Source organism: Canis lupus, chromosome 11 (genome assembly GCF_003254725.2).
Source record: "Canis lupus dingo isolate Sandy chromosome 11, ASM325472v2, whole genome shotgun sequence".
Classification (NCBI taxonomy): Eukaryota; Metazoa; Chordata; class Mammalia; order Carnivora; family Canidae; genus Canis; species Canis lupus.
Window position 1 is genome coordinate 15,297,940 of NC_064253.1, and position 27,832 is coordinate 15,325,771.

Genomic DNA, 27,832 nt, shown 5'->3' on the forward strand with positions numbered 1-27,832 from the left:
ATTTTATCAGTCCATTTTTCTAGCTCTCTCTAGGCTCTCCTGAGATGATTATTGATTTAGTGATTACCATTTTTGTAGGAGGCTATTCTCCTTTAAGATTGGGTTGCATGAAACCCATGGAGAGGCAGTAAAATAACTAATCATATTTTTAATTTCTAACTCATTATTCTGGTTTAATTTTCTTCAAAGTATTGATTACCTCTGCTATATATTAGTTTGCTTATGATGCTGCTACTCATTAGAAAGTACCTTCCATAAAAGCAGGGGCTTGTTACATTTTGTTCACTGCTTGTTTCTAAGCTGTCATCTTAATGGCCTGGCACACAATTGTGGTTACTGGTTGTATTTTTACCCCTAGGAAGTAATTTTTTTTTATTAGGATTTAAGGTCTAAGTGTGCCCTATAAGCAAGCACAGAAATAGTTATATATGTGAATCTCTTTTGTTCAAAGAAATGGTTCTCTGTTCAATTTGTCTTATTTAGTATTTTTCCTAATTATGTGACTTCAATTAGGGTTTGCCTGATTCTGATTAGGTTGCTAATTTGTTGACTGCTCACTTTATTGAATGAGTAGCAGAAGTTTGTTACCACCAGAAATTATTCATTGGAAAGCATCTTAGTCTTTTTTACTTGTGCCTGAGGAGACCCTTGCTAATGAAAATTGGAATCAAGGACTTCCTTTTCTTTTCTTTTCTTTTCTTTCTTTTCTTTTCTTTTCTTTTCTTTTCTTTTCTTTTCTTCTTTCTTTCTTTTTTAAGATTTAAAAAAATATTTGTTTATTCATGAGAGACACAGAGAGAACCAGGACCCCCCAGGACCCCGGGATCATGCCCTGAGCCAAAGGCAGATGCTCAACCACTGAGACACCCAGGTATCCCAGTGATCTTGGGATTTCCTAGAGATTTTTCCTGTGTTATATTTCTCTTAATTGTTGAGAAATTCATTAATTTTCCTCAGTAAAAATATTGTGGATCACATTCCTTTTTCCTTTGAAAGGTGAGATATTTTGGGGACAGAATTGAGTCTGGTGAATGAATGTTAGTAGGTACTTTGAGTCCATTATTATGAAATAGCATAGTTTTATGAAAAGATTTATGTTTGGGCATATTAATAATTTTTACCTTATATTCAAATTGAAGTTAAATTTTTTAAAAAATAAGATTTATTTATTTATTTTATGATAGACACAGAGAGAGAGAGAGAGAAAGAGGCAGAGACACAGGAGGAGGGAGAAGCAGGCTCCATGCAGGAGCCTGACGTGGGACTCAATCCCGGGACTCCAGGATCGTGCCCTGGGCCAAAGGCAGGCGCCAAACCGCTGAGCCACCCAGGGATCCCCCAAGTTAAATTGTTTTTTAAAGTCTGGATGATGGCTAGATCATAAAAGGCATGTTAATTTTGAATGCTAGGTGTGAAGAGAGCCTCAGAAGCTGGATTGATAGTCACTTGAATAATTGCTCTACTCTTAAGTGCTGTTCAGCTGCCACCAGACAGCTGTTCAGAAGAACCTTACGGTACATTAAAGCACAGATCTCAAACAGCTGGGCCTGATTGGTTTGGCTGTCCATGTAGAGTAGGTCTCCTCCAAGGGATTTAAAATTCCTTGTTTGTTGGTTATGATTAGAAATAAGTTTCATATAGAATGATTTATGTTATGTTATCTGATTGCAGGTGAAGAACTAAATTGCTTTTTCCTTTCACCCCTGTAATTTATTTGTTTTACTGAATAAGAATGGTCCTGAAGTGAAATTTAGTGCCATTAAGAAAGGTAACTGGACAAAGAGAGGGTATTGTTAGCATGGAGTTCTTGTGTTCCTTTTTCATTTTCCTTTATTATCTCCTTTCCATTGAGGATATTACAATATGTACATTAGGGAAAATTCTCAATCTGTATTTATTGTCTATTCTTTTATAAGATGAACCTGGCAATCTGTAATAGCTTCTCACAATTGCTAGAAAGTGATCTAAGCAAGCAGAGAGTTGCATAGTATTTCGCTATAGAATATTAACAAGTGGACTTGAGAAAGGTTTGTTTTTGGTTTCTATAAGCTGTTCTTTTGCCTGACATGTTAAAGTAGTAATAAAAAACTCCACATACTTTTATTTCTGTTTCTTTAGAAACATGAATTTTCCTTTGGCTATTTTTTTTTCAAGTTTACAGCTTTTAAAATTCTATATTCTTAGGTCTATGAATATTATAACTTATATGGATTTCCATAAGAAAACACATTTCCAACAGATTTTAGCAGGCATTTATTGAACTCTTGTCCAGTCTTGGATATATGCAGTATAATCTATGGTGAATTTCATGGAAGTGACATTTAATATCCAGAAACTATTCTACTATACTTTTATCTTGATATGTCATTATTAGACCAACTAAGAGGTCATCTGTATTTAGGTCTCTTTTTATGAATTGTAACTCTTTATACTTATATTTCTGTATATGAAAATCAAGGAACAAGGACAAAAGTGCTTGAGAAAATACTGAAAATTATGCCAATTATGAATGAAGGAAACCAAACCCAAGCATGTGCATAGTCCCTGTCCTGAAAATGAACACAGATGCTTTGTTCAAAGATAACATTGTAGGTGATATAGAGAGGCTGAGTTCTGTCTGGGGCCAGGGCCTGGCTGGCTTGGTCAGTAGAGCATCAGACTCTGGATCTCAAGGTGAGGAGTTTGAGCCCCATGTGGAACCTACTTGAAATTAAGAAGAAAAAAAAAAGGAGGGGAGAGAGAAGCTGAGCTCCAGGATTCCTTTTGTAGTTGTGCTACTGGCCAAACTAGACAATTCATTCAGCTGAATTTGTGGTATAAAGTGACTTGTGTGACAAACAAAATGTTAACAGAAGGGCAGTAATTTGCCATTACTTAATTAACTATTCTGCAGTGAGTTTCAGATTATGTTCTGAGTATGTGTCCCCCTAAGTTTACTTTTAGATTTCTGTTTCATACTAGTTCTTTGTTCCTTGTTTAAGTGGCTAATCTAATTTCTCAAGTGTTTACAATTACAGTATGCTTACTAATTCATTTTCAAGTGGTTGCTGTCATATGCTCACTGAGTCTTTTTTTTTTTTTTTTTTAAGATTATTTAGAGAGAGAAAGACCCCACGAGACGGGGTGGGGGGGGGTGCAGAGGGAAAAGCAAACTCCCTGCTGAGTGGGGAGCTGGAGGTGTGGACCTCCATCCCAGGACCCTAGGATCATGACCTGAGCTATAAGGCAGATGCTTAACAAACTGAGCCACCCAGGTGCCCCTGCTTAGTAGGTCTTGAGTATTTTCTCTGTTATGTATGTGTAGTGTGACTTTATTTAAAATGTGCTCTGGGATGCCTGGGTGGCTTAGTGGTTGAGCATCTGCCTTCAGCTCAGGGCTCAGGGCATGATTCCAGAGTCTCCCGGGATGGAGTCTCACATCAGACTCCCAGTGGGGAGCCTGCGTTTCCCTCTGCATATGTTGCTGCCTCTCTCTCTGTGTCTCTCATGAATAAATAAAAATCTTAAAAAAAAAAAGTGCTCTACATTTATTACCTAGTAATGATGTTTTTCCCCTAAAAGCTACACCGAGCATTCATTTTTTAGTGATTCTGTAATTGAGTGCACTTTCAAATCTCCCATTCTTTGTTGGTAGGGCCTGTGGGTGTTGGGTACACTTAGATGAAGGATACTCAGGGAGTAGGAGACTTGTGTTGTCAAAATGGAAAGGGTAGTGCAGACATCTAAGGAAGTTCAAGCACTTGAGTTCCAGAGCCAGGTAGGTCAGTGCAGAATGCAGGGTTGAAATTATGGTCCTAAGTCAAGATCAAAGAGGTAGTAGGCTGAAAAACCAAGATGATGAAAGCAATGAAATAGAATGATGTTGCTGGTAGTAGGAGGTGATGAGGAGTAATTCTGAAAATGGCAAGTAAACAATTGCATTTAGGTTAGTTCTTTAGGCCCCAGAATATTATAGGGATGGGTCCCCAAGGTTAATGGTACTAGGTTCTTTTAGGAAAGTACAGCCATGTACAGGGAGCCTGATGCGGGACTTGATCCCGGGACTCCAGGATCACTCCCTGAGCTGAAGGCAGTCGCTAAACCACTGAGCAACCCAGGGATCCCCAAAAGTTAATTATTTTTTATCAAGGGAGGCAATTCTTAATTAGAATGGAGTATCTGTTACATTTTATAAAAGTTTTCTTGGCTGCATTTGGGGTTTAGGTTCTTCTGTAAGCATCTCTAAGCAAGTATGTTTTCTGACTTAAATTCAGCAGTTTATTTCTAGTATTAGGTTCACATGGTGAATATAAATGAAAACACAGAAGATCTCTTAATCTGGAGGTAGGAATAGTTTAGGGAAGGTCAGCAACACTGAGCAAATCTGGGTAAGAAGTATTGTCAAAGAAAAATGTCCACCAAACCCTTCCGTGATAGCGTCTGGTAACTTGGGATTCCTAAGTAGCTCTTTGTTTTAGGGCATTGTCAGATGTTACTCTGTGCTTAGTCGGTGGCTGCAGCTAATTAATGTGTTGTATACGTTTTAGGATGTAATTTCTGCAAGTTACTATACTTTGACTAAGTGCTGATTCTTAGGTCATGACTTCCTGTATAATATGTAATGAATGAAAAATAATAATAGTTAGAAAACTATGACAAGATTATATAACTTTCTGCATGGCCCCCATGTGTCCTTGGTATTGGCAGCTCATGTGCCATATAAAACTCGTTGATTCATAGCTTATTAGATGGAGACTTGCCTGTAAACTTAATTTTTTTATGGTGCATTCAGCCTAGGAAATTGGCAAGATGATATTGAGGGCGTGTAGGTGTGTGAATTTTAGAGATTATAGAAGTATCACAGTTAATGTTTTTTTTTCTTCTAGGAAAAAAACATATATAGCATAAAAAAACAGAGCAATATTTTCTGGGGAGTATGTGTGTGTGTGGTTTCTTTTAAGATTTACCAAAATAGGGATCCCTGGGTGGCTCAGCGGTTTAGTGCCTGCCTTCAGTGCAGGGCGTGATCCTGGAGTCCTGGGATCAAGTCCCACATCAGGCTCCCTGCGTGGAGCCTGCTTCTCTCTCTGCCTGTGTCTCTGCCTCTCTCTGTGTGTGTCTCTCATGAATAAATAAATAAAATCTTAAAAAATAAAAAAGATTTACCAAAATAGTCATTATCTATCTATATGTTGTCTATGTAGAAGATAGAGGTTAATAATTTGTGGCCCTTGCCCTGAAGCAGTTCTCAAGTCACTTGAGGTAGCTGAGTACATCCACAAATACGGGTTTGTGTGAAAAGTGTAACAGAACTATGTGCAAGGTGCAAAGATGGTATTTAACTCTCTTCCTTTTCCCTCTTGACCCAGGGCAAATAAGGTTAGCTTTTATATGCAAATTCACAATGTTACACTTCAAAGATACTGTATGACTTCTTGCAGAGTACAGGAAATATAAGAAGCCAAAATTAAGAGGGTTCACCTACGTGACTGAAACACAGTGATTTTAACAATCAAGCCTAAATAAGACCAAGGAGTGGTGGGGGCGCCTGACTGACTCAGGAGGTAGAGCATCCGACTCTTGATTTCAGGGTAGTGAGTTTAAGCCCCAGGTAGGTCATGGAGCCTACTTAAAAAAACAAAACAAAAACAAAAACAAGGCTAAGGAGTAGTGGAGTAAACAGGATGAGAGTAGGATATGCTACTAATTTGTGGTACCTTGAGCCACCATTTCAGCTGTGGTGCCAGCTGAAATTTGATGTGAAGTTCTCAGTTGCTTACACTATGCCATTAATCTGTAAAAATATAACTTCTCCCATTATAAATTATTTCTTAAAGCTCTAACTTTCACATCAGTAGGCAGATGTAAATCAGAAGTTGAAATTGTGCTTAAAATTGCAGATAGGGCAGCCCCACGTGGGTCAGCGGTTTAGCACCGCCTTTGGCTCGGGGTGTGATCCTGGGATCGAGTCCCCATGTCGGGCTCCCTGCATGGAGCCTGCTTCTCCCTCTGCCTGTGTCTCTGCCTGCCTCTCTCTCTCTCTCTCTCTCTCTCTCTCTCTCCTGTCATGAATAAATAAATAAAATCTTAAAAAAATAAATATTAGATAGTGGTGTAGCAGAATTTGTTGTACTTAATTTTGTTAATTAATTTTAAACCAGTAGCTTTTTGAATATTGTGTAACACTCTGAAATATGATTTTGTTTTAAATTATGTTTTATGACAATATTTCTGCCCAGCTCTGCTCTATGTCGTGGGACAAAATTGCTTCTTGCAAGCATTGATTCTGTTATGAGTTCCCAGCTTTAGAACCCAGCCCTTGTATGAACTGAACAAACGTTTTTGTTATAAATTAATGAGTATGTGGAATAGCTTTTTTTTTTGACAGCTGATTTTCCCCCCTCCTCCTAAAAGAATCTTCAGTGAAAGGATGCCATCTTGTGGATTTGAAAAAGATATGATTTAAGAAAAAAAAATTACTGATAAGACTGCTGAGATTTTATGCATGTAGTTGTTTTCTGATACCAAAATGAAAAGAGATGAATACTATTATTCTCTTTATATGCACTTATCCTTTGGACAATTTTTTCTTCATTTTATTTGAATTGTAAAAGATTATTTTAAAAATTCCTGTTAGCTATTCCTCTTCTAGTGCGTTCTCAAACATCAGTTATAAAAGTGTTCGTCTACAATAGCAGTTTTAATTAAGAATTGTTATTGAAAGTTTTGATACTAAGACTCTCCTAGTGCCACTATTAATGATAACAATCATTTGGAATGAAAAAAATACTATCCTTGAAATAACTATTGTTTCAAGAATTATTTGACAGAGATGTATCCAAAGGAACCTTCGTTCTATAATATAGAACTTCATTTAATAAAAAGATATTTATTTATTTGAGAGAGAGAGCACGCACATACATGTGTGGGAGCACTGTGAGGGGTAGGGGGAGAGAAAGAGAGAGAGAATCATTCTTTCAGCAGACTCCCTGCGAAGCACATAGCCTGCCATGGGGCTTGATCTCAGGACTCTGAGATCATGACCTGAGCCAAAATCCAGAGTTTAAAAAAAAAAAAGTTAAAAAAAAAAAAGTTAAAAAAAAAATCCAGAGTTAGTCATTTAACTGACTGAGCCACCCAGGTGCCCCAAAAAGTGATATTTTAGAAGACAAACCTCAATTCGAACCTCATTTTTGTAGTTAATAGTATAAACTGAAATAAGTTTTCCTCAAGATATTAGGAAGGCCCTTTTTTCTGTTAGGAAAATCTTAAAATCACCTCTTATGTAAGAAATGGAATGTGTTTTGCAAGCTTGGGATCAGTGAGTTCTTATGTAATATTAAGGGAGTTGGTATAAAATAAAACAGAAACAGACTCAGATACAGAGAACAAATATGGTTGCTAGAGGGTTGCAGGTTGGGTAAAATAAGTGAAGAGGATTAAGAGATACAAACTTCCAGTTATAAATAAGTGACGGAGATATAAAGTATAGTACAGGGAATATGCTCAATATTGTCATACCTTTGTATGGTGACAGATGATAACTACATTTATCATGGTAATAACCATTTTGTAAATGGATATAAATGTCAGATTGCTAGGTTGTATACTGAAAACCAATATAATACTGTATATCAACTCACTTCAAATAAAATTATATTAAAAGGGAATTTCTATATGATATATCATCAAGTCATAAAAATTACTTTTCAAAATAACTTCATTTTCATTTATTTAATCTCATTTTGTATCTTGATTTATGTCTCCTGTACATCTTGGTTTATAGTATTAATTCTGTTTTAAAATAATAGTTTTCCATTTCTTCAAAAACATTTCTTACTGAAAACCTGTATGTAGTGAGTGTCTCTTTATTAAATAAGAAGGGCATATGTTCTTACTCAGAGACCACCAGGATTCTGGAACATTGGCCCTTGAGAGTTCTTTGATCTAGTGTCGCTAGTACTCATGGAAGGGAAATCATTGAAGGAAAAAGTTGTTATCCACTAGAACTCTAGATTTAATGCTCCTAAATTGCTCCTTTAATTTTGGTGGATTATGGCAGCCTTTATTTAAACTGCATCTTCTTTTGTTTCCTCTTGAGCAGGGAGGGAGAAAGCTTCAAGTCAGGGGCATAATTTGATGTCTTGCACTTTTTCTTTTTCTTTCTTTTTTACACAGAACAAATTTTATCATCTCGAATGCTGGCGCATAACCAATAACAAGCTTAATTAGAGGAAGAGACAGAGGGAAACCTGAGATACTGAGGTGGACTTCTGGGCAGGTTTTAAAACCTTTAAAGGTTGAGGGCATAATTGTTAGTCTTTCTTATTTTTATTTTTTTTAGATGTAGGGCTTTCCTTTTACTTGACATTTTCACTTTAACAATTCTTATATAGGGATCCCTGGGTGGCGCAGTGGTTTAGCACCTGCCTTTGGCCCAGGGTGTCATCCTGGAGACCCGGGATCGAATCCCACGTTGGGCTCCCGGTGCATGGAGCCTGCTTCTCCCTCTGCCTATGTCTCTGCCTCTCTCTCTCTGTGTGACTATCATAAATAAATAAAAAAATTTAAAAAACAAAACAAAAAAACAGTTCTTATATATTATGAAGTTCAACCAAAGCTCTTCACCTGTAAAGTTAAGTGAAAATCAGAAAGTGAGTAAAACAATATCTCCAGTATGTAAGAGTATTAGAAATAGTTTGTTCTTTCACATAGATTTTAATGTCTAACTTTGAAATTATGGATGTCTTAATTTTTGAGTTTTAAAAACCGTAAGACAAATTTTCTTGAATTACAGGTCATAGCTTTATAAATGATCAAGATACATGTACAAATAAAATTTCAGATACTCTTAAACACATTTTGAGATAAATCACACATGATATATATTTCTTCTTGGGTTTGCTTATCTCTTTGGGATACTTAAGAATACCCAGTTTATTTCACACTAAAAATTTAGCCTTGAGCACTGGCTTGGACAGACCACAAAGAGGGACCTTCAGAATTCTCTTAGTAGGCTTTCAGTCCAAATAATTCAGACATCTTGTGTCCTAAATTGAATGTTAGTACTTTTCCTCATGTAATTAGTATCAGTGGGGGTCTTGTACTGGCAGTTTGTCTTGGTCATAACTTATTCTTAAAAACCATTCCTTATAATGAAATACGAAATTTTCCTCAATGCAAGAAAAATAATCTGGATCAGTAACAAAGTCTGCGGGTGTTTTAGGAACATTCTTGAAAACAGATTTCCACAGTACTAATATGTTTCTTCTTTAGCAATTCTTTTTCATAACTGTGCAGTCACTGCCCTATTCTATTCTGCACAACAACAACAACAAAATTTTTTTTGAAGATCAAATTTTTTCCTTGGCACCGTTACTATCTATCTGGAATGAGCCCAAAAGACAGTGGAATGTCGGGTCTCTCCTCAGGTAGCTTCCTCCTCTTTTAACAGCATTCAATTACTCTCTGTCAGTGATCTAATCACAGCCAAGATCTTTGGTCAGACGATTGACAACCATAAGTGAAAAAAGCTCTTTGATAAAAGCCAACTGTTCAAGCGGGGTGTTCTCATAATGCATTTGAAACCCGCCATCCCCCCCCCCCCCAAAAAGAAAGAAACCCGCCATCCAGGGCTGCTTCCCCTCGCTCTGGATGTTCTCAGAAACACCTTGTTGGCTTCTTCCAGGGCCACTGATACTCTGTAGCTGCCATCACTCAGTTGTTCCTCTTCCGGATAATCATAGTTGTCTTCCTAGTAATCAAATTCCTCATCCTCGTCCTCGCTCTCAAAGTCAAGGCCTGTGAGCTGGCCTGGCTGCTCCTCAGGGATGGGCCAGTGAACAAGGCCTTGTTCTCCTGCGGCTCTGCCATTGGGGCCGCCTCCTCCTCCACTGGGCCTTCCTACTCTAGCTGTGGCTGGGCCCTGTGGCAGGAGGGGTTCAGGGATGGCTCCCAGCTCCCACTGCCTACCTCACCGGGCATCACATCCATCTGCGGGGTCATTGCTGTCTTCATACAGCTCGGACAGCTCATTCATATCCGATGTTGTACAAGTGGCTCAATCTCTAGCCGGGCCTCTTGCACTTTTTCAAATTTCTTACAGTTATGCTAAGAAGGAATCAGATCTCAATGGAGCCCAGATGAAGCTTCGAGAATATGAAGCTGCACTGAATTCTAAAGATGCAGCTCTGGCCACGGCACTTGGTGACAAAAAAAGTTTAGAGGGAGATTTGGAGGACCTGAAGGATCAGATTGCCCAGGTAAGGCAAACTCTGATTTTGATCTGTGTTGGGAGGTTAATTTGCCCCATCTGACTGGGTCGATTGGTTAGAGTAGATTTTTGAATTAATTTAAAAAATACTTTTTATTAAAAAAAATTTTATAGCTGCCTTGACGCATGGTCTTGAGGCAGCGGATGTGCAAAGCATTTTTACCTCTCAGGCATTTTATCTGGGTCATGCACATCTTACTGCTGGTCTTCTTCCTTTCTCTTTTGCTTATGCTCATTCTGTTTCTTGCTCTCAAAATCTATTTCAATACTGTATCAGAATGGAAGATAGGAAAAGAAAAAATCATAACATTGCTCCACACACAGGAAGAAATGAAAGTGGTAGCTCAAATCCTGGGTAGGTCTCCTTAGTTGGTTTTGTTCATTACTTGTTGCCAGTTACCAGATCTGAGAGGTGTTTCAGTGTGGCACTCTTGGGGGGACCGGCAGTTGGACACACAGTTCTGGGTTAAAGGTTATAATGAGAGGCTCTTGATACATTGATAAAAGAAATGGAAGGTATAAGTGATACAGAAATTTTATTTCTTGTTTCAGTCCATAGATGTCTGTTAAGTTCATTACTAAATAATTGTTTTGTGATTTTTACCAATTCTTTCTCCTTGTATTATTAGTTGGAAGCCTCCTTGGCTGCTGCCAAAAAACAGTTAGCAGATGAAACTTTACTTAAAGTGGATTTAGAGAATCGCTGTCAGAGCCTTACCGAGGACCTGGAGTTCCGTAAAAATATGTATGAGGAGGTAACTGTATAATTTTATTTCTTTAAGGAATGGAAGTATCCTAAATGCTTTATTATAACTTTATATGTAAAAAATGTGAGAGATTTTATAAGTAAATTATTCAAGGTACCGCTATCAGGTTTTATATAAGAATTCAGGCTCTTAAACAGATATGATTTCACTTTATTACTGCCTTATTAGAAGTCTTAATTCCTAAGGACGTGGTCATAGCAATTAATTACTATTAACTTGCTTGAGCATTTGTATTAGTTATCTATTGCTGCCTGCTTAATAACTCTAAAATTTTTCAACTTCAAACCACACATCTTCATTATCTCACAGTTCCTGAAGGTTGGGAAACTCAGCTGCTTAACAGCATGGATGTGTTTTAGGGTCTCTCATGAGGTTGCAATCAGGCTTTCAACCTAGATGAGAGGAAATGCATCTGAGCTCATTCCCTGGTGGTTGGTATGAAGAGTCAGTTTACCATGGGCTTTTCCATGGGGCTGTTCATGATACAGCTTTCCCCAAGAGTAAGTGATGAGAGAGAGAGAGAAAACATGAACATAAGACAGAAGCCACATTATCTTCTATAACTTTTCTAATCCCAGAAGTGATGTACCATCACTCTCTATCACGTAGACTGACCATGTTACACCATGGGAGGGGATTCTACAAAGGTGTGGCTGCCAGGAGGGCAGCCATCACTGGGGGGGGGGGGGCTATCTTGAAGGCAGGCTGCCCACAGCATTTATGGTTATGTGTGTTTATTTTAAAATGCCATTTACAAACCTTAGCCTCTGTGGTCAAGCGTTGGCAGGTGAAGGTAGCAACTGTTGCCAAAAGACAAGTAATAAAATTGAAAAAAGGGGGAATGTATATTTTCTGAAGATTGAAAAAGGATTGGAATTAGTCCTGGGGTATGAAACCTGCAGTTAAGTACTTAATGATTTTAGAGGTAATACAATTTTGAAAACAGCAACTAACAATGATTTTTAAAATGGGAAAAAATTTTTTAGAATATTTTATTTATTTATTCATGAGAGACACACACAGAGAGAGGCAGAGAAACAGGCAGAGGGAGAAGCCCGCTCCATGCAGGAAGCCCCATGTAGGACTCTATCCCGGTACTCCAGGATCACGCCCTGGGCTGAAGGTGGCGCTAAACCGCTGAGCCACCCGGGCTACCCTAAAATGGGAAATCATTACAGAGCTTAAAATTCTTTTGTTAATGGGAGAAAAATAAAATAGAACTATGACTGTTTTTACAGCTACATGCTGTTAAAACGTTCTCTATCTATCTATCTATCTATCTATCTATCTATCTATTTATTTAAAGATTTTATTTATTCATTCTTGAGAGACCGAGAGAGAGAGGCAGAGACACAGGCAGAGGGAGAAGCAGGCTCCATGCAGGGAGCCCGACGTGGGACTCTATCCTGGGTCTCCAGGATCACGCCCTAGGCTGTAGGCAGTGCCAAACCGCTGAGCCACCAGGGCTGCCCTCAAGTCATTTATTTAAAAGTAAAATACCAATACCTGTTCTTAGAGAAGTGGTGATGATCAAAGTGAAATATTTTGTGCTGAAGTTCCTTGTATGACGTGTAATAAATGCTATCACATAATTGTTAGCTGCAGTTTTGCTTTATAAATGGAGATGTTTTTATATTCAGTTGTTTTATATTTTTATTTTGATAAAATTGCCTGTGATAGATCATTACTTGGTTTTTATGCTATGTGCGGAGTCCTAGATCTTTAAACCAGGAGTAGGGTATTTTTTTTGTTTGCAAGTCACTGATTCTACATAAAATAATAAAAAAGGCACCAGCAAAAAAATGATTTAATATTTTTAGGTTGTATAGCATCCTTGAATATTTTGGTGTCTGCCTTTTTGAAAATGAACTTAAAATATTCCCCCCCCTTTTTTTTAAACATAGAGGATATAATTCTATTCAATAGATACACTTTAGTTCCTTATTATGGACAGTTAAGGGGGTGAGAAAGAGGAAGAAGAAAAAACAAGAAGAGGAGGAAAGGTAGACAAAGAGCAAAATCATTATTAGGTGCTCAGTATTTGTTGAATGAAACCTTTTATTTGCATGTTTTATTTTTATTTTTTTTATTTTTATTTTTTATTTTTTTTATTTGCATGTTTTAAATATAATTTGCTTCATTAAATAGATGTAAACCCTGAGATATTAGTAACAGAACTGGAATTTGGACCCTGGTTTTTGGATCCTATTAATAAGTGCATTCTTCTCTGCCATGAGCAGTTAAAAGAAAGATGAAGAAATGTATAGGGAGTCATAGGCAGGAAATGGACGCAGAAACAAACGTCAGTGGATTATATCCCCCTCTTGTGGGCTCTTTAATTATTGCCATTAAAGACACATCTGTTGTATTTTCAGAGAGAGAAGCTGGAATGGAAATTTTATCCTTGGACTTGTGTTCCTAGCCATTCTAGTTTGGGATAATTCCTTAAAACAAAACATAAATTAAAGGATTATGCCTACTATTTCTGTTCTTTGATAATGAGTGGTCATATGTACTTAAGAGAGTAAAGTAATATTGGTAATAAAATTTTTTATCAATTGATATTGGTACCTTAGCACCAGCTGTTAAAATAAGGCATATAAATTAGCTTGCTCTGTCTTTTGCATCCTAGTATGTTTAAGAAAATAGTTTTAGGGCAGCCCCGGTGGCGCTGCTGTTTGGCACAGCAGTTTAGCACAGCGGTTTAACACCGCCCACAGCCTAGGGCGTGATCCTGGAGACCCTGGATTGAGTCCCACGTCAGGCTCTCTGCATGGTGCCTGCTTCTCCCTCTGCCTGTGTCTCTGCCTCTCTCTCTGTCTCTCTCTCTCTCTCTCTCTCTGTGTGTCTCTATGAATAAATAAATAAATAATCTTTAAAAAATAGTTTTATTATGCATAAATCTTCTAGTTCTGTCTAGACTAGCAAGTTTAATTTTTCATGTGTATTTTTTCTTTTTTTGATGAAAAATTTTTAAAAATTTTTACTTTTATTTTTTAAAGATTTATTTGACAGAGAGGGTGCGAGCAAGCATGCACAGAGAAAGGGGGAAGGGAGAAGCAGACTCCTCACTAAGCAGGAAGCCCATATGGGGCTCAGTCACAGGGCCCTGAGATCATGACCTGAGCCGAAGGCAGACTCTTAACCATCTGAACCACCCAGGTGCTCCATGTGCATTTTTTCTAGAAGCATCCTAAGGATCATCATCACACAGGTTTAGAAAAATAGTTACTGTTCAGTGTACATAGTTATCCATGATTGCATGGTACTTTTGTAAGGCTTCCAGGCCATTTCTTGCTTTCTGAGAAACACATAGCTAAGCCACTGATAAATAAAATTTTTAGGGCTTTAGATACTGCCACCACTTCTGTCACAGTTCCATCTCAAAAACTTCTCATTTGAAAACAAAGGCAAAAATAGGTCTATTCACGTGCCTGCTCTAAGGCAGACACAGTATAACACTTCAGATGGCCCTTATGTCGCTCAGACTTGTACCAGGGCAGTCTTGGTAGTTAACTTGGTTTTATGTGATTTTTTTCCCCCCCTCTAGGAGATCAATGAGACCAGAAGGAAGCATGAAACTCGCTTGGTAGAGGTGGATTCTGGACGTCAGATTGAGTATGAGTACAAGCTCGCTCAGGCCCTTCATGAGATGCGAGAACAGCATGATGCCCAAGTGAAGCTGTACAAGGAGGAGCTGGAGCAGACTTACCATGCCAAAGTCAGTGGTCTCCTTGAGCTCTGAGAACCCTTACTTCCTGTCACCCTGAAGAACTTGAATTGATGTTTGCTTAGTTCTAATTTTCTTAAATGAGTTCCCCTGGTCTCTCTGAAAATTAAAAATGGACTTTAAAAAAAAAGCTTTTCTAGAAAGTAAATATTACTAGAGATTATTCAAAGAAAGAGGTTTATTTCACCCTTATCAGAGGTAAGGGTTTATGTTTTTCTCTGATTGGCCACTTGTGTCAGGTCATAATGGTTAAATCCAGGCATCTGAAAACACGTTTCTTCCTATAGCAAGTACTAGTCCTGTTGTTCTGCATATAACAATGAGGGTTAGACAGCAGGTCATTCTGACTTCCATGGCATCATTGTTACATAGGTTGTGACTTGTCACACTTCAGGCATTTTTGAACAAAGGCCAAATGGAAAGTCTCTGATAGTTCTTCCTCTGCCACTGTTATTCATTTAAAACATACTCTAGAAACTTCCCACGTGTGATCATACAGATTATGCAAAAATTTTTAACATCGAGTACAGACTTTCCTGGTAAATGATTTTATCCCAGTGTGTTAAATGTTAGCATGATTTGATTATAAAGAATTCTTAGTTGAAGACTTAGAAAAATTAAGGTCATACAGGTGTTGAATGAAAGTAATTTCTATTGAATGGTCTCAAAATGTTGATTTTGGTTTAATCCATTTTATGAAGTAGTAATTGGCTAGTGAAAGGGAGGGATATTTGAAACCCTATATTGAATTGTCTTGACACTCAGTGCTAGGCATTGTGCTGGGCAGTGAAGGAGCTAAAGTCTAAGGTAGAATTGGTCAGTCACATAGACTGTGGCCCCAGTGGGAGCCAACAAACAGCAAACATACTCCAGGCATTTGCAGAACAGAATGTTATGGGCATTTGGAGAAATAGGATGTTTCTATCCAGGGGGCTATTTTTTGCTTCTGAAAGGAAGTGTTTCTATCTGGTGGGACATAATCTAAAATTAGTACTTCTGTTTAAAGCTTTATCTTCTGTAATTAGATTTGGTGGGTTAGAGATATGTGATGTTTATTTTCCTACAGACATCACCCACAATTAAGTTTCTACCACCCATTCTTCTTTTTATCAGTATTATCTGACACATTGGAGACACAGTAGGTGAAATATCTAAGTAATAGACTTTGGAGAAAGAGGCGTATTACCACTGTTAAGCTCATATATTGAGAATTGAGCCTAAAGCCAGAAAGACTTTTAAGAGCATGCATACCACGTCAGCAAACTTCATGATGCTTTCCTGTTTCATCAGCCAGTTACCATCAGGGCTTAGGTTTGAAATGAAATGCCTTGAAATGAATCATACTTCCTTTTTCGTTTGTTCTAAGTCACTAGATAAGACTGTTTGTTTCTTCTTTTAGCTGGAAAATGCCAGACTGTCATCAGAGATGAATACTTCTACTGTCAACAGTGCCAGGGAAGAACTGATGGAAAGTCGTATGAGAATTGAGAGCCTTTCATCTCAGCTTTCTAATCTACAGAAAGAGGTAAGTAAGCCTCTTACTCTAAGAAGAATTGAAGATGAACTTGAAGGTACCTTCACCATTGTCGTCTACCTGCTTTGTTCTGCCGATGTCACTTTTCAGGGAGCGTAGTATTTTCCTACACTCCTGTTGCACAGCGCTGTCCTGACTTTTTCATTTTGTGCATAAACATTCTCTGAGTGGGACTGTTATTCCTAAACTAATAGATTATCCAGAGCTAAGAAAGTTTCCCCTAGGAAGTAACATGCTGGTTTATTTCTGGGGCTTACCCCTAGACCCAGGTTTTCTGACTCCTCGAGCAGCCTCATTACACATAGCAGTCTTCCTTTTTTTTTTTTTTTTTTTTTTATATTTTTTTTTTCATAGCAGTCTTCCTAATGTACTCCTTTTTCATCACATTTGGAAACCATAGTAAGAAAAACATGCACAAATTCTTTGTGAGTAGTAAATGCTTTGCTTTTCTAGATAGATTCTCTTAGTGTTTGAACTACTTAATAGGGTCATGGGCCTTACTTGTGTATTAAGAACTTAGCAACTAATTCATTTGTTGGTACCTCTGAGTGACAAATGATTGCATTACTGATTGTGCTGACCAAGTGCCTAAGTCATGCTGGTGTATTCCTGGCTGGGCTAGGGCTGGCATGGTTGCTGCTTGAGATCTGTTTCAGTCTAAGGGTAATGTTGGTATGGGCATGAAGTACACGAACAACCACCTGAAGTGTTCAGAAGGCTTTAATAATCCACTCACCTAAAAAAAAAAAATAATAATAATCCACTCACCTTAATTACTTGGGAAGAATCTTCAGCTACTTTTTCCCTTCAGGGAGGAGACTTTTGTTTTAAATTTTCCACATAAGAATAAACTTTACTTTATTCTTGATTAAGCTTTTCTTCCTTTTTGTTTTTTCTTTTTCTTATTTTTAGTAAAATGTTTTTCTGATTATAAAACTGAGGATATTCATTGTAGGAATTTAGAAAACAAGGCAGACAGTGAATTGCATAAAACAGGGTAATGTAAACAAAATTAAAAAAGATTTACATTTCCTATCATGTACTTTATTATTTGTAACATAATTTAAAAGATTATTTTAGAGTATTTCATTTTGATAGTATTTTGAAGTTTTCACATAGCATTAGAGCTGGAAGGGTCTTTTGAGTCATTCAGACACAGACCTCGGTGGTTTAATTACTTGCCCAGAGACTGCAGGTTGATAGCTTTGTTTCTCTCCTAGTTCCCAATTTTTCCATTTACCCCTCACTCTCTTCAAAGATAATCTTTTTTCCATTGCATTATTGTAATAACTACTTTTCAAAAAAAATAGTCCCCTGTGTTCTTACACTGAGTTGACATTTACTACTTTTCTCCATTTAATAAATCATACTCTAGTTATCCCCTTTCCTTCAGTTTCCCATGTCCCTGGTTTTTGTTTTTGTATTATTATTATTATTTTTTGGCTGCTGCATTTTCCTCTTGATTATGCTAGCTATAGATACAGATGGTGGTCTGAGACTTGCCTGCTGTTAGACACTGATGGGCTGTGAAGACTAGTAGCCATGTTACCTGATTCAGGTTCAGGGCTGTTTCTCTGTTTGCTTATTCTGTTCCCATCCTTGGAAGTTTTTTTGGTTAACTTCTGGATAATGGTGTTTAAATGATGTTTGGCAAGGCCCTGAGGGTTTCCAGGAGCTAAGAGTCCTTATAGAATAGGTGAAGTACCTTCTTCAGTCAGAATAGTTTTAAATTTCTCTGTCTTTGAGGACCCAGGGGGAGGGGGATGTCCTTTCCTCTATTCATTACTGATATTAGATTTTATGATAAGTAATATATCTTGTGGAATATCTTCATTAGTTGATAAACTTTAGCCTCTTAGATCATGAAAAAGAAAAAAGCCACCCCTCTCAGTATCATCCCATTTGTATCTTAATAGCACTTAGTGTTGGGTCATACCAGTTTCATCACACTGCCTCTTAGGCCATACAGTTTCCTTTTGGTGATATGACTCATGTTACTGAAGTACTTAAACTTTATTTAAAATTGACATAGCCTTGCGGTACCTGGCTGACTCATTTGGTAGAGCATGTGACTCTTGATCTCAAGGTTAGAAGTTGTAGCCCCATGTTGGATGTAGAGTTTACTTAAAAATGAATGACAGAATGAATGAATGAATAAATAAATGAATAGTTCTTAAAAAGCTGACTCCAGAAAATATTTTTAAATAAATAGAGATCGTAGCAGTATTATAATTAGAAATTTCATATATTGCTTATAGTATTTCTGTTATTTCTCTATAGATTTCTTACTGGCCAAATTAATTGGTCACAGACTTTTTGACTTGGGAAGACTCAACTGGCACTTTGAAGGCATCTCTAAAGTTTTGTTTTTCTAACATGCAGATTTGAAATTGCTATTGTAGGTAGACCATAATAAACTAGTACACTTCAGTTATATACCATGAAAAAAAAAAAAAGACTGTCAGAAGCCAGTCATAAAATACTTTGGAGTGAGAGGTGGGATCTCACAGATAATCTAGTTAGACCTCTTCATTTTTCAGATGTGGACACTGGCTTAGTGAAGTTAGTTAGGTACAGCCTGCTTCCTGCTTAGAGTCTTAGAGCTACTTGTTGGGAGACTTGGGAAGAAGGATCTAGGTCTGCCTCTTACGGTGTATTCTTTGTATTACGCTGTATTCTTTGTATTTCACTACATAACAGGTGTAATGCAGCTATTGAAAATACAATTCAGGTATTTCTAAATGAGTCATGGTAGGTTTTGTTTTTTTCCCCACTTACAGAACTCTGTAACATCAGAGGCAGACAGAGACATTTTGGGTTTACAAATCTAGGCCCAGATGTTACTTCTAAATCTTGGGTACTCCATGCCTTTCATCAACTCTCCTTTATATTCCACCTTGTTGCTCATTCTGTCTACCTCCCACATCACAAATACAGTGAAGAGGCTGATCGAAGGAGAAGCAGGTTTTGTTTTGTTTTTTAAGATTTTTATTTATTTGAGAGAGAGCGCATAAGCAGGGGGAGGGGCAGAGAGGGGGAGACACGCAGACTCCCCATCAAGACCTGAGCCAAAGGCAGATGCTTAGCAAACAGAGCCACACAGGTGTCCCCGAGCCTCAAGGGTAATTTCTATCACTGCAGAAAGTTCTATCAGACAGTGCTATGTGAGATCTGACAGGAGGGGGGAATTCAGTACTTCACAAATCAGGACACAGCAGCAGCTCAGCTGAAAGGTCTCACGTTTATTACTGAACCAACCTACTGGTATGGAGGCATAGTAACAGAGAAAATAATTTCTTTGATAAGCCATGTCTACTGGCCGGGTAGGAAGAATGTTTCCATATTGATAGGAGAGGAACATGTGATCTCCATGCAGCTTAAGTATGTGTGCCGATTATGTTTGCTATTTCATGATGTGCGATGCTTCCTCATAGACCCAGCTTGGTTCTTCTCCAGTGCCTCCTTTTGGAGTTGTATCTGATTTTATTACCAGTTTTCATCTGAATCCACTGGAGAATGGGACGATTCTGCTTTTGTTTCTTGGCCAGGAATCGCTTGATTCTGAAAGTCTTGTGAGAGGACATGGTGATTACAGTCAACCACACACAACCAGGATGGCGGTGAAAAGGAGAGAAGAGAAGCGTTTTAACTTAAATTATATTAGAAGCTTGTGAGAAAAAAATGGATTTCTTAATTTGTAGCATGGTTTTTGCAAATGCAGTTTATTTAAAGATTTTAATTTATTTGACAGCATGAGAGAGAGAGCGAGGGTGTATGCACAAGCAGGAGGAGTGGCAGGCAGAAGGAGAGGGAGAGCCAGATTCCCCACTGAGCGGGGAACCCAACTTGGGGCTCGATCCCAGAGCTCTGGGATCATGACCTGAGCCTAAGGCAGACACTAAACCAACTGAGCCACCCAGGCGCCCCACAGATGCAGCTTAAATCCAAGTTCTTGAGGCAAGGATTATGTTTAGTATCACTCTTAAGATGAATGCCGGCTTCTCATATGGAGTGTCAAATGCTACTCTGGTTTTAGTTAATTGGTTGATTATTATTATCATTATTTTTAAAAGATTTTATTTATTTATGAGAGACCCAGAGAGAGAAGAAAGAGAGAAAGGCAGAGACACAGGCAGAGGGAGAGGCTCCATGCAGGGAGCCCAGCATGGGGCTCTATCCTGGATCCCCAGGATCGCGCCCTGGGCCGAAGGCAGCACCAAACCGCTGAGTCACCCGGGCTGCCCTGGTTGATTATTTTTTAAATAACCTTTTTATTTTGGCATAAATCTAGATTTACAGAAAATTAGTATGACAGTTCACCTCTGTCCCTCCCATAGTTTCCCTCACTGTAAGCGCCTTATGTTCTCATGGTATATTTGTTAAAACAAAGACATTACTATACCTATACTCCAGACTGTTTGGATTTTTACCACATTTTCTGTTGCTGTTTTTCTTTTCCAGGGTACCACATGTCTCCCTGGTCTCCACTGGTCTGTGACAGTTTCTTAGGCTTTCCTTTTTTTTTTTAATGACCCTGGGAGTCTTGAGGAATGGCCATTTACCCTGTGTACTGTCCCCAGTCTGGGTTTGTCTGGTGCCTTTGCCATGATGAGACTGAGGTTATGGGTTTTATTAAGTGCCCTTCTTGTCACATTGCATTAGGAATCACAGGCCACCCACAGGGCATCTTTGGTTATACCGACCTTCATCACTGCTTAATGTAGTGTTTGCCACTGTCAGATTACCATTTATCTCTTTCCATACTCTGTTCTTGGGGAGCAGGTCCCTAAGTCCAGCTCATACCCTTTGAGAGTTGAGTATAGGAAGCAAACTCCACATTCTGAAGCGAGTATCTATCTACATTTATTAAGTGGAATTCTCTTAAAGATTTGTCTCTTCTTTCTTATTTATTTATATTTTTATTCATTTGTCTATATTAGTATGAACTCATGGATATTTATTTTATACTTTGGGTTATAATCCAATACTACCTTCTTTTATTGGCTTGGATGGTTCTGTCAGAATGCCTATCATGTCCCCCTTCTTTTGAGCACTTTACTTTATAGTACTATAAGATGCTCCAGGCTCATCCTGTATTTTCCCTGCTGCATCCCTGGAATCAGCCATTTCTCCAAGGACCCCTGGTTCTTTTTACTGGAGAATGGTATATAGAAATTAAAATCAGGATGCTGAGTCTCCCTGGTATTGGGGTATCATTGCTTCTAGGCCCTCTTGTGGATGGAGCTAGGTAATATATGTGTGTATACTAAGCCGTGTTTACATACTTTTCTATAATTGTGTCTATCCACTTGTATTTATATTAAACTAAGTGCAAGTTCATACAGATGTTTCTGACTAACCCCATATCAAAGGGTTCATTTTGGGCTTTCTTGCTTGCTTATCTATATAGCTTTTCTCTTTGAGAGTGAAAAACCTCATTTTCTACCATATTTTTTACTTATTTGTTCATCCCTGGTAAAGATGAAAAGCACTTTGAAAATTTTTAACCCATAACCTTGTGAGAAATACATGTACTAACTAGAGTATGGTGTTTCTGCACAGTGCAGATTCTCTTTTTGATTTTTAGCCTTCCAGGTTTAATTTTTGCATGGTACCTCTCTCCTGCTCTGATGCTGGTACTTATGATTCTAAGGGCCTGAGCTATCCATCAGTCTTTTTTAGTTGATTACCTTTGTCATTTTCTGAGGTTACTGAGATGAATTCTGTCTTGGGTGAAACGCAGAAGAATAATTACCTGGTGAGCCACAAGGTTTCTCAGATGAACTTTCTGGTGCAGGATGTATTATTTCTCATTTTTTAAATTCCAAATACAAAGTTTCTATATTTACAGTAATCTCTTATAGACTGCACTGTATTATATCATCTCTGTATATAGTCTTGCAGGGAGACTCTACCTGAGGGGGTACCAGAATCCCTTTCTTTGGTTTCTGAATAGTTCCAGCAGTTCTCCACAACAATCTTTCACCTGCCATGAGGTTTTTTAATCAGTGAATTTCCTTTCATTTTTAGTTAATTTATATGTTTGAGTGATGTGGCTTGGGGGGGGGGCACAGTTGACTTTTTCTAAAACCATAACTTTAAAAAAAAATAAGACTTTTTTGAAAGATTTTTTTTTAAATTTATTTATGATAGTCACAGAGAAAGAGAGAGAGAGAGAGAGGCAGAGACATAGGCAGAGGGAGAAGCAGACTCCATGTACCGGGAGCCCAACATGGGATTCGATCCTGGGTCTCCAGGATCGCACCCTGGGCCAAAGGCAGGCGCTAAACTGCTGCGCCACCCAGGGATCCCACTTTTTTGAAAGATTTTATTCATTTGACAGAGAGTGAGCACAAGCAGAGGAAGTAGAAGCAGACTCCTGCTGAGCAGGGAGTCCAATGGGCTCAATCTCAGGACCCCAGGATTATGACCCAACCTGAAGGCAGACACTTAATTGACTGAGCCACCCAGGCTCAGGTTAAAACCATAACTTTTAAAATTTTGTTTTATTTGGCCAAATACAGAAAAGTTATATGTACATTTCTCACAGTTGCATATGATGAATTTATCTCTTTCTAAAGTCTTTTATAAGCCAGAACTTTCCTGAGGGCTATATTTTATATTGGAGAAATTTTAGTTTTTAATTTCTGAAAATCAAAATCTGTTTTGTGTTCTAAAGTTAGAGATTCCTTCAGGTTCTTTTTGTTTTCCTCCAGGAAGCGGTTTAAGATAGCTGCTTTGTGCTACTGTTGGAATGTTCTTAGAAAATAAATGTGTTCTCTTGACTCTGAAGTCTAGAGCATGTTTGGAGAGGATTCAAGAGCTGGAGGACTTGCTTGCTAAAGAAAGAGACAACTCTCGGCGCATGCTGTCTGACAAGGAGAGAGAGATGGCGGAAATAAGGGATCAGATGCAGCAACAGTTGAACGATTATGAACAACTTCTTGATGTAAAGTTAGCCCTGGACATGGAAATCAGTGCTTACAGGAAGCTCTTAGAGGGCGAAGAGGAGAGGTAAGCAACTTAGGTGTCACTTTACCTCATAGTCTACTTCTTGCCCTCATCCTTTTTATTTAAAGAGTAGTAACTAGGATTGGGCCTTTGCAAAAATTTTATTTTAACATTTAAGGCAACTTTAAGTATTTTCTATGTTATTTTTAACACCTAGGTGTAGAGGTAAATAGAAATGTATCATATTTCTACCTCAACAACAAAAAATACTGTTCACCCAGTCTTATTATTATTTTAAATGCTGGACTCTGTCAAAATGTGGAGTCTTTCTTGAGCTTTAAAATGTTTTGATAATTTAGTATGTTGTAAAATACTAGATTTGCTGAAAGACTTCATAGTCATTTTTCAAATCTAGTTAGTGTATAAATTCTTTGACACCTGTTCTTAGAAAAAGTTTCTAAGGGAAAGTGATTTAGAATGAGAAGCCATTCAGTTTCATTGTTACATACATTGTGATTGTAATTTTTATAGAAAGAAAACACAGGTATGAAAAAATGAGGAAAAGTATACTAAACATAACCATGGTTGTGGTAGGGTGGTAGTAGGAGGGTTGATTCCTCTCCCTGTGTTTTCCATACTTCCTGAATAATGATTATATTCTATTTCTAGAGAAAGCATTCAAGTTATTATGTTTTTAAAGAACATTATGCACATTCTAGCACAAATAAACTAACCTTATTAAGGATGTATATCGGCCTTGTCCAGCACATCCTTAGTAATGTGTTGCTTTAGAAATGCAGGTGCCCAAAAAGCATGTGAAGGATATTAATATTCTTTTTTCTAAAGTAGGAAGGACATAAGTATCTCATAAATGGAGTGTTTATTTTTCCCATGTAGATTGAAACTCTCTCCAAGCCCTTCGTCTCGTGTGACAGTATCCCGAGCATCCTCAAGTCGGAGTGTTCGCACAACTAGAGGAAAGAGGAAGAGAGTTGATGTGGAAGAGTCAGAGGCCAGCAGTAGCGTTAGCATCTCTCACTCTGCTTCAGCCACTGGGAATGTCTGCATTGAAGAGATAGATGTTGATGGGAAATTTATACGCTTGAAGAACACTTCTGAACAGGTAAAAAACAACCCCCTTTTTTTCCAGGAAGGCTTTGCTGGATGGTAGATTGTACAATTGTCATAATTCCTCTGACTTTATTTGGATTTGGTAATCTTCACAAGAATGAGTTTGTCTCCTCCTTTTTGCTTAAATTCATGAAGGAAAGTATACATTAAAATAGGAGGAGGAGGAAGAAGTACACTTACTAGTTTGAAGATTTTCCTCCTCAGCATTTCTTTACAGAGCCAGAGCTGCTTTTCACACTTGGTCATTCTTGCCCAGTGGCCTTCCTGAGGCCCCAGGCAGACTTGTGGAAGAGTTGGAGTTGTGAGTGTAAATGGGAGATACCCTGTCACAGTTGTTAACTTCAGAAAAGGAAGGAAACAAAAAAACAAAACAAAAAAAAAAAAAAGGAAGGAAACATGAGCCCAGGCTCAAATTATGCAGGGAGTATTTTTCTCTCTAAATAAATGAATGAATACTAATGATTTGATTTGTATGAAGAATAGTGTGGAGCCCTATCTTGAAATTATTTGTTTAAAAGTAAACAAAGTATTCATAGGAAATTCTGAGGTTTCGAGCTGGAGTTTTTGAGATCTCAGTAGTGAAAGTCTTCCCTGGCTAGGCATGATGGAGCTGGAGGTCATGAAGGAGTGTGAGATGATGCTGGAAGGCAGGTCTGGGGGTTCCATGGAGATGCAGTGGGATGGATGGATGTCACTTTCTGAAGCACGTGTTCAGGATTCATCAGATGATGTTCATGAAAATCACTCCTTTTCTCACTGGAGCTATTAAAAGTGTGTTTTGTGTGTATGAATAAATAATTGGGATGGGCAAAGGAAAGCTAGCAGTTCATATAGGAAAGGGAACGGGCCCCAAGCCCTCTTAGTCATGAGTTTAAAAGCTGAAGAACAACAGTAGTCTCTGCTGCTCCATTGTTGTAGTTCGGTTGTTTTTCAGACAGCATAACAGCCCTGTGTTGACTTATTCTAAAGCTGGCTTTCAGTCTGGTTTATTCTTATCTTTGAGTTAGAGATGGGTATAGATGACTGTAGCTAATTATTTTAAATACCCTGCACCTTTCTTCAGGTGCCAGGCAGCCCTGGGGAGGTTGTGGGCCAGAGGTGGTAGCTGTGACCTGGGACTGGTCATTGGATCAGTGACCCTTTTTCAGCCTGTTATGCTTTGAGGTAAGGGAGTTAAATGTGAGACGCAGTATAGGTGCAAAAGAAAAAGGATTTATTTTCTTATGTGTTTGCATTTTTAAAGCTTAAAGTAGTCAAATATTAGATGTTTATAATTGTGATTATGACCTCTAGATTATGTTGTAAATTTTAAAGACCCACTTGATCTAGCAGTGAATATGGACCATCGAGTTTGGTTCACATCCCTTTTCTTCCAGTTTTGTCTTCTTTAAAATTAAGTACCTTAATATTAAAACTGTAGCATTTTTGAAGCTACTGTTTTGCTGAATGCCAAAACCATGTTTTCTCTTTATGGTAGGAAAATATGAATCATGGGAAGACAGCCACAGAGCTGTCTTAGTTTAAGTGCCTGTGTAAATTCATTTGATTATCCATCACTTTCTGTATACTTGATGTGACCTTGTTTTACTCTGCTTATGAATAGGATCAGCCAATGGGAGGCTGGGAAATGATCAGAAAAATTGGAGATACATCAGTCAGTTACAAATATACCTCAAGATATGTGCTGAAGGCAGGCCAGACTGTTACAGTAAGTGATTTTAATTATTTAATTTAACTTCACTGTCTTAACTAACAATTAAAGTAATTCAAGGAAATTTTTGGCTTAAAGAGGAGTGTTTTAGAAATGGGCATTAAAACATCTTTGACGTTATTAAGGAATTACAAGTACTATTAAAGATTTTAAAAATTCTGTCTTATTGAGAGCAGTAATTGACTATTAAAAGTGAAAGTATTGACCTTTGAATTCTTTTTATTTTGTCTACTCCAGTAGATATAAAACAGCTGTCTCTTGACTGGTAATTGTAACCCAGTCTGATTCAGGAGATACTGCTTGACATAAAGAACTATTAGGATAATCTATTAATGCTAAGGTATGCCTTAAGACTTGAGTGACCCTCAGCCTTGGGTGACCCTCAGCATCATCTGGGTAGTGATTTGGTGTCCAGGCCCCACCTCACCCTTAGTCATCATCTCTGGTGTTGGATCAGGGACTTATGTTTTGATTAAAAATTATTAAGTGTTAGGTTTTGTTGTAAACAATCACTTTTTTAAACATAGTATTTTATAGAGGGTAACATGGTTTTTACTAGTGTTTAAGTTTCTAGATTTGAAAAGAGATGGGCTTTGTGGTACTCTGACTCTGATTTGGGTTCTAAGTGGTTCACTGTTGCTGTGTTCTGAAATACCATGTCTTTAATAGTTACTAAATTTCACAGCATACTTATTAGAGAAGTTGCTTCATGGAGCAGACACAAGATTACTTTACTTTAACTTCATAAGTAGATTTTAAAAACAATGTGTTAACTTTGATAGATGTGAAAGAAGTCTACATTCTTATCCCTGAAGGATATAGAAGTGACTGTCTCTTTTATCAATCCTTTTTAAAAATATTAAACACATACTTTTAAATTTATGATTGATACACATCTTAGTGTTTAAGATCAAAAGCTCAAACTGGTTAGGATTTCTCTTTTAAAAAGTGTGTTGAAGAACTTGATACCACATTGTGAAAATATCAGATGCTAATTTTGTAATGGTAAAAAATGGGAACAAATATCCTAACCAGACTGTCTTTTCTTCTCTTCAGTAATTATTATAGTGAGAGAAAATTGTTCAGCCCTATTATGTGTCTTATTGAAGCTACATAATGTGGTGGAAAGAATCTGACATTTTAATTCAGAAGATTCAGATTTGAGTGTGCTCTCTACCTCTCTAAAGTAATGTGAAACCATTATGCCAATCATCTGCTTTTTCCACTAGATGTAGTTCCTCAGAGACCAAATACATACATATATATATATATGTATATAGGTATATAGGTATATAGGTATATAGATATAGATATATACTATAGGTCTAGTGGAGAATCCAATTATCATATGAAATGTAATTTTTTTTTTAAGTAGCTAGTATTAAATGGGATAAGAAGCTCTTTGGAACATAGCAGTGATAAGTAATCTTAACTATGAAGTTGTACTGGGCAATAGCAAACATCAGTTTAAAACACTAGAACACAAATAAGAGAAATAAATATGTAACTTAAAATTTTCTTGTAGTTGCATTAAAGAAAAATAGGGAAGGTGTGAAATTAATTTTAGTACTATGTCTTATTTAATGTAATGTATCCAAAATACTATTCTTTCAAAATATCAGTATAAAAATTATTAGATATTTTACCTTTTCTCTTTTTTTTTTTTTTTTGGACTAAGATATTCTCACAGTACATCTCAGTTTTGACTAGTCAAATTTCAAATGCTTGAGGTCACATATGGCTAGCATGTTGAACA

At 37.6% G+C, this 27,832-nt stretch overlaps 2 protein-coding genes and 1 pseudogene across 7 annotated transcripts in view; 1 reads left to right on the plus strand and 2 right to left on the minus strand.

Annotated features, from left to right (window-relative positions):
* The window catches only part of LMNB1 (lamin B1), a 56,881-nt gene that overhangs the window by 18,820 nt on the left and 10,229 nt on the right, over positions 1-27,832 (plus strand). For all 6 annotated transcript variants that reach the window (XM_025432276.3, XM_025432278.3, XM_049116019.1 and 3 more), the window contains exons 2-8: positions 10,085-10,241; positions 10,882-11,007; positions 14,570-14,740; positions 16,149-16,274; positions 23,077-23,297; positions 24,132-24,357; positions 25,969-26,073. In XM_025432276.3, the coding sequence (XP_025288061.1) occupies positions 10,085-10,241; positions 10,882-11,007; positions 14,570-14,740; positions 16,149-16,274; positions 23,077-23,297; positions 24,132-24,357; positions 25,969-26,073 (1,132 nt within the window). The remainder of the gene's footprint in view (positions 1-10,084; positions 10,242-10,881; positions 11,008-14,569; positions 14,741-16,148; positions 16,275-23,076; positions 23,298-24,131; positions 24,358-25,968; positions 26,074-27,832) is intronic.
* On the minus strand, positions 9,441-10,033 carry LOC112649837 (EP300-interacting inhibitor of differentiation 1-like; annotated as a pseudogene).
* LOC118350214 (60S ribosomal protein L39-like) lies at positions 19,296-20,373 on the minus strand. Its single transcript, XM_049116020.1, has one exon. It carries the CDS (start codon positions 19,865-19,867, stop codon positions 19,712-19,714), a length of 156 nt encoding a protein of 51 aa, XP_048971977.1. The 5' UTR covers positions 19,868-20,373; the 3' UTR covers positions 19,296-19,711.

Coding starts and splice junctions, on each gene's coding strand:
- LOC118350214 (XM_049116020.1), bottom strand. CDS start 19,867: ATGTCCTCTCACAAGACTTTCAGAATCAAGCGATTCCTGGCCAAGAAA.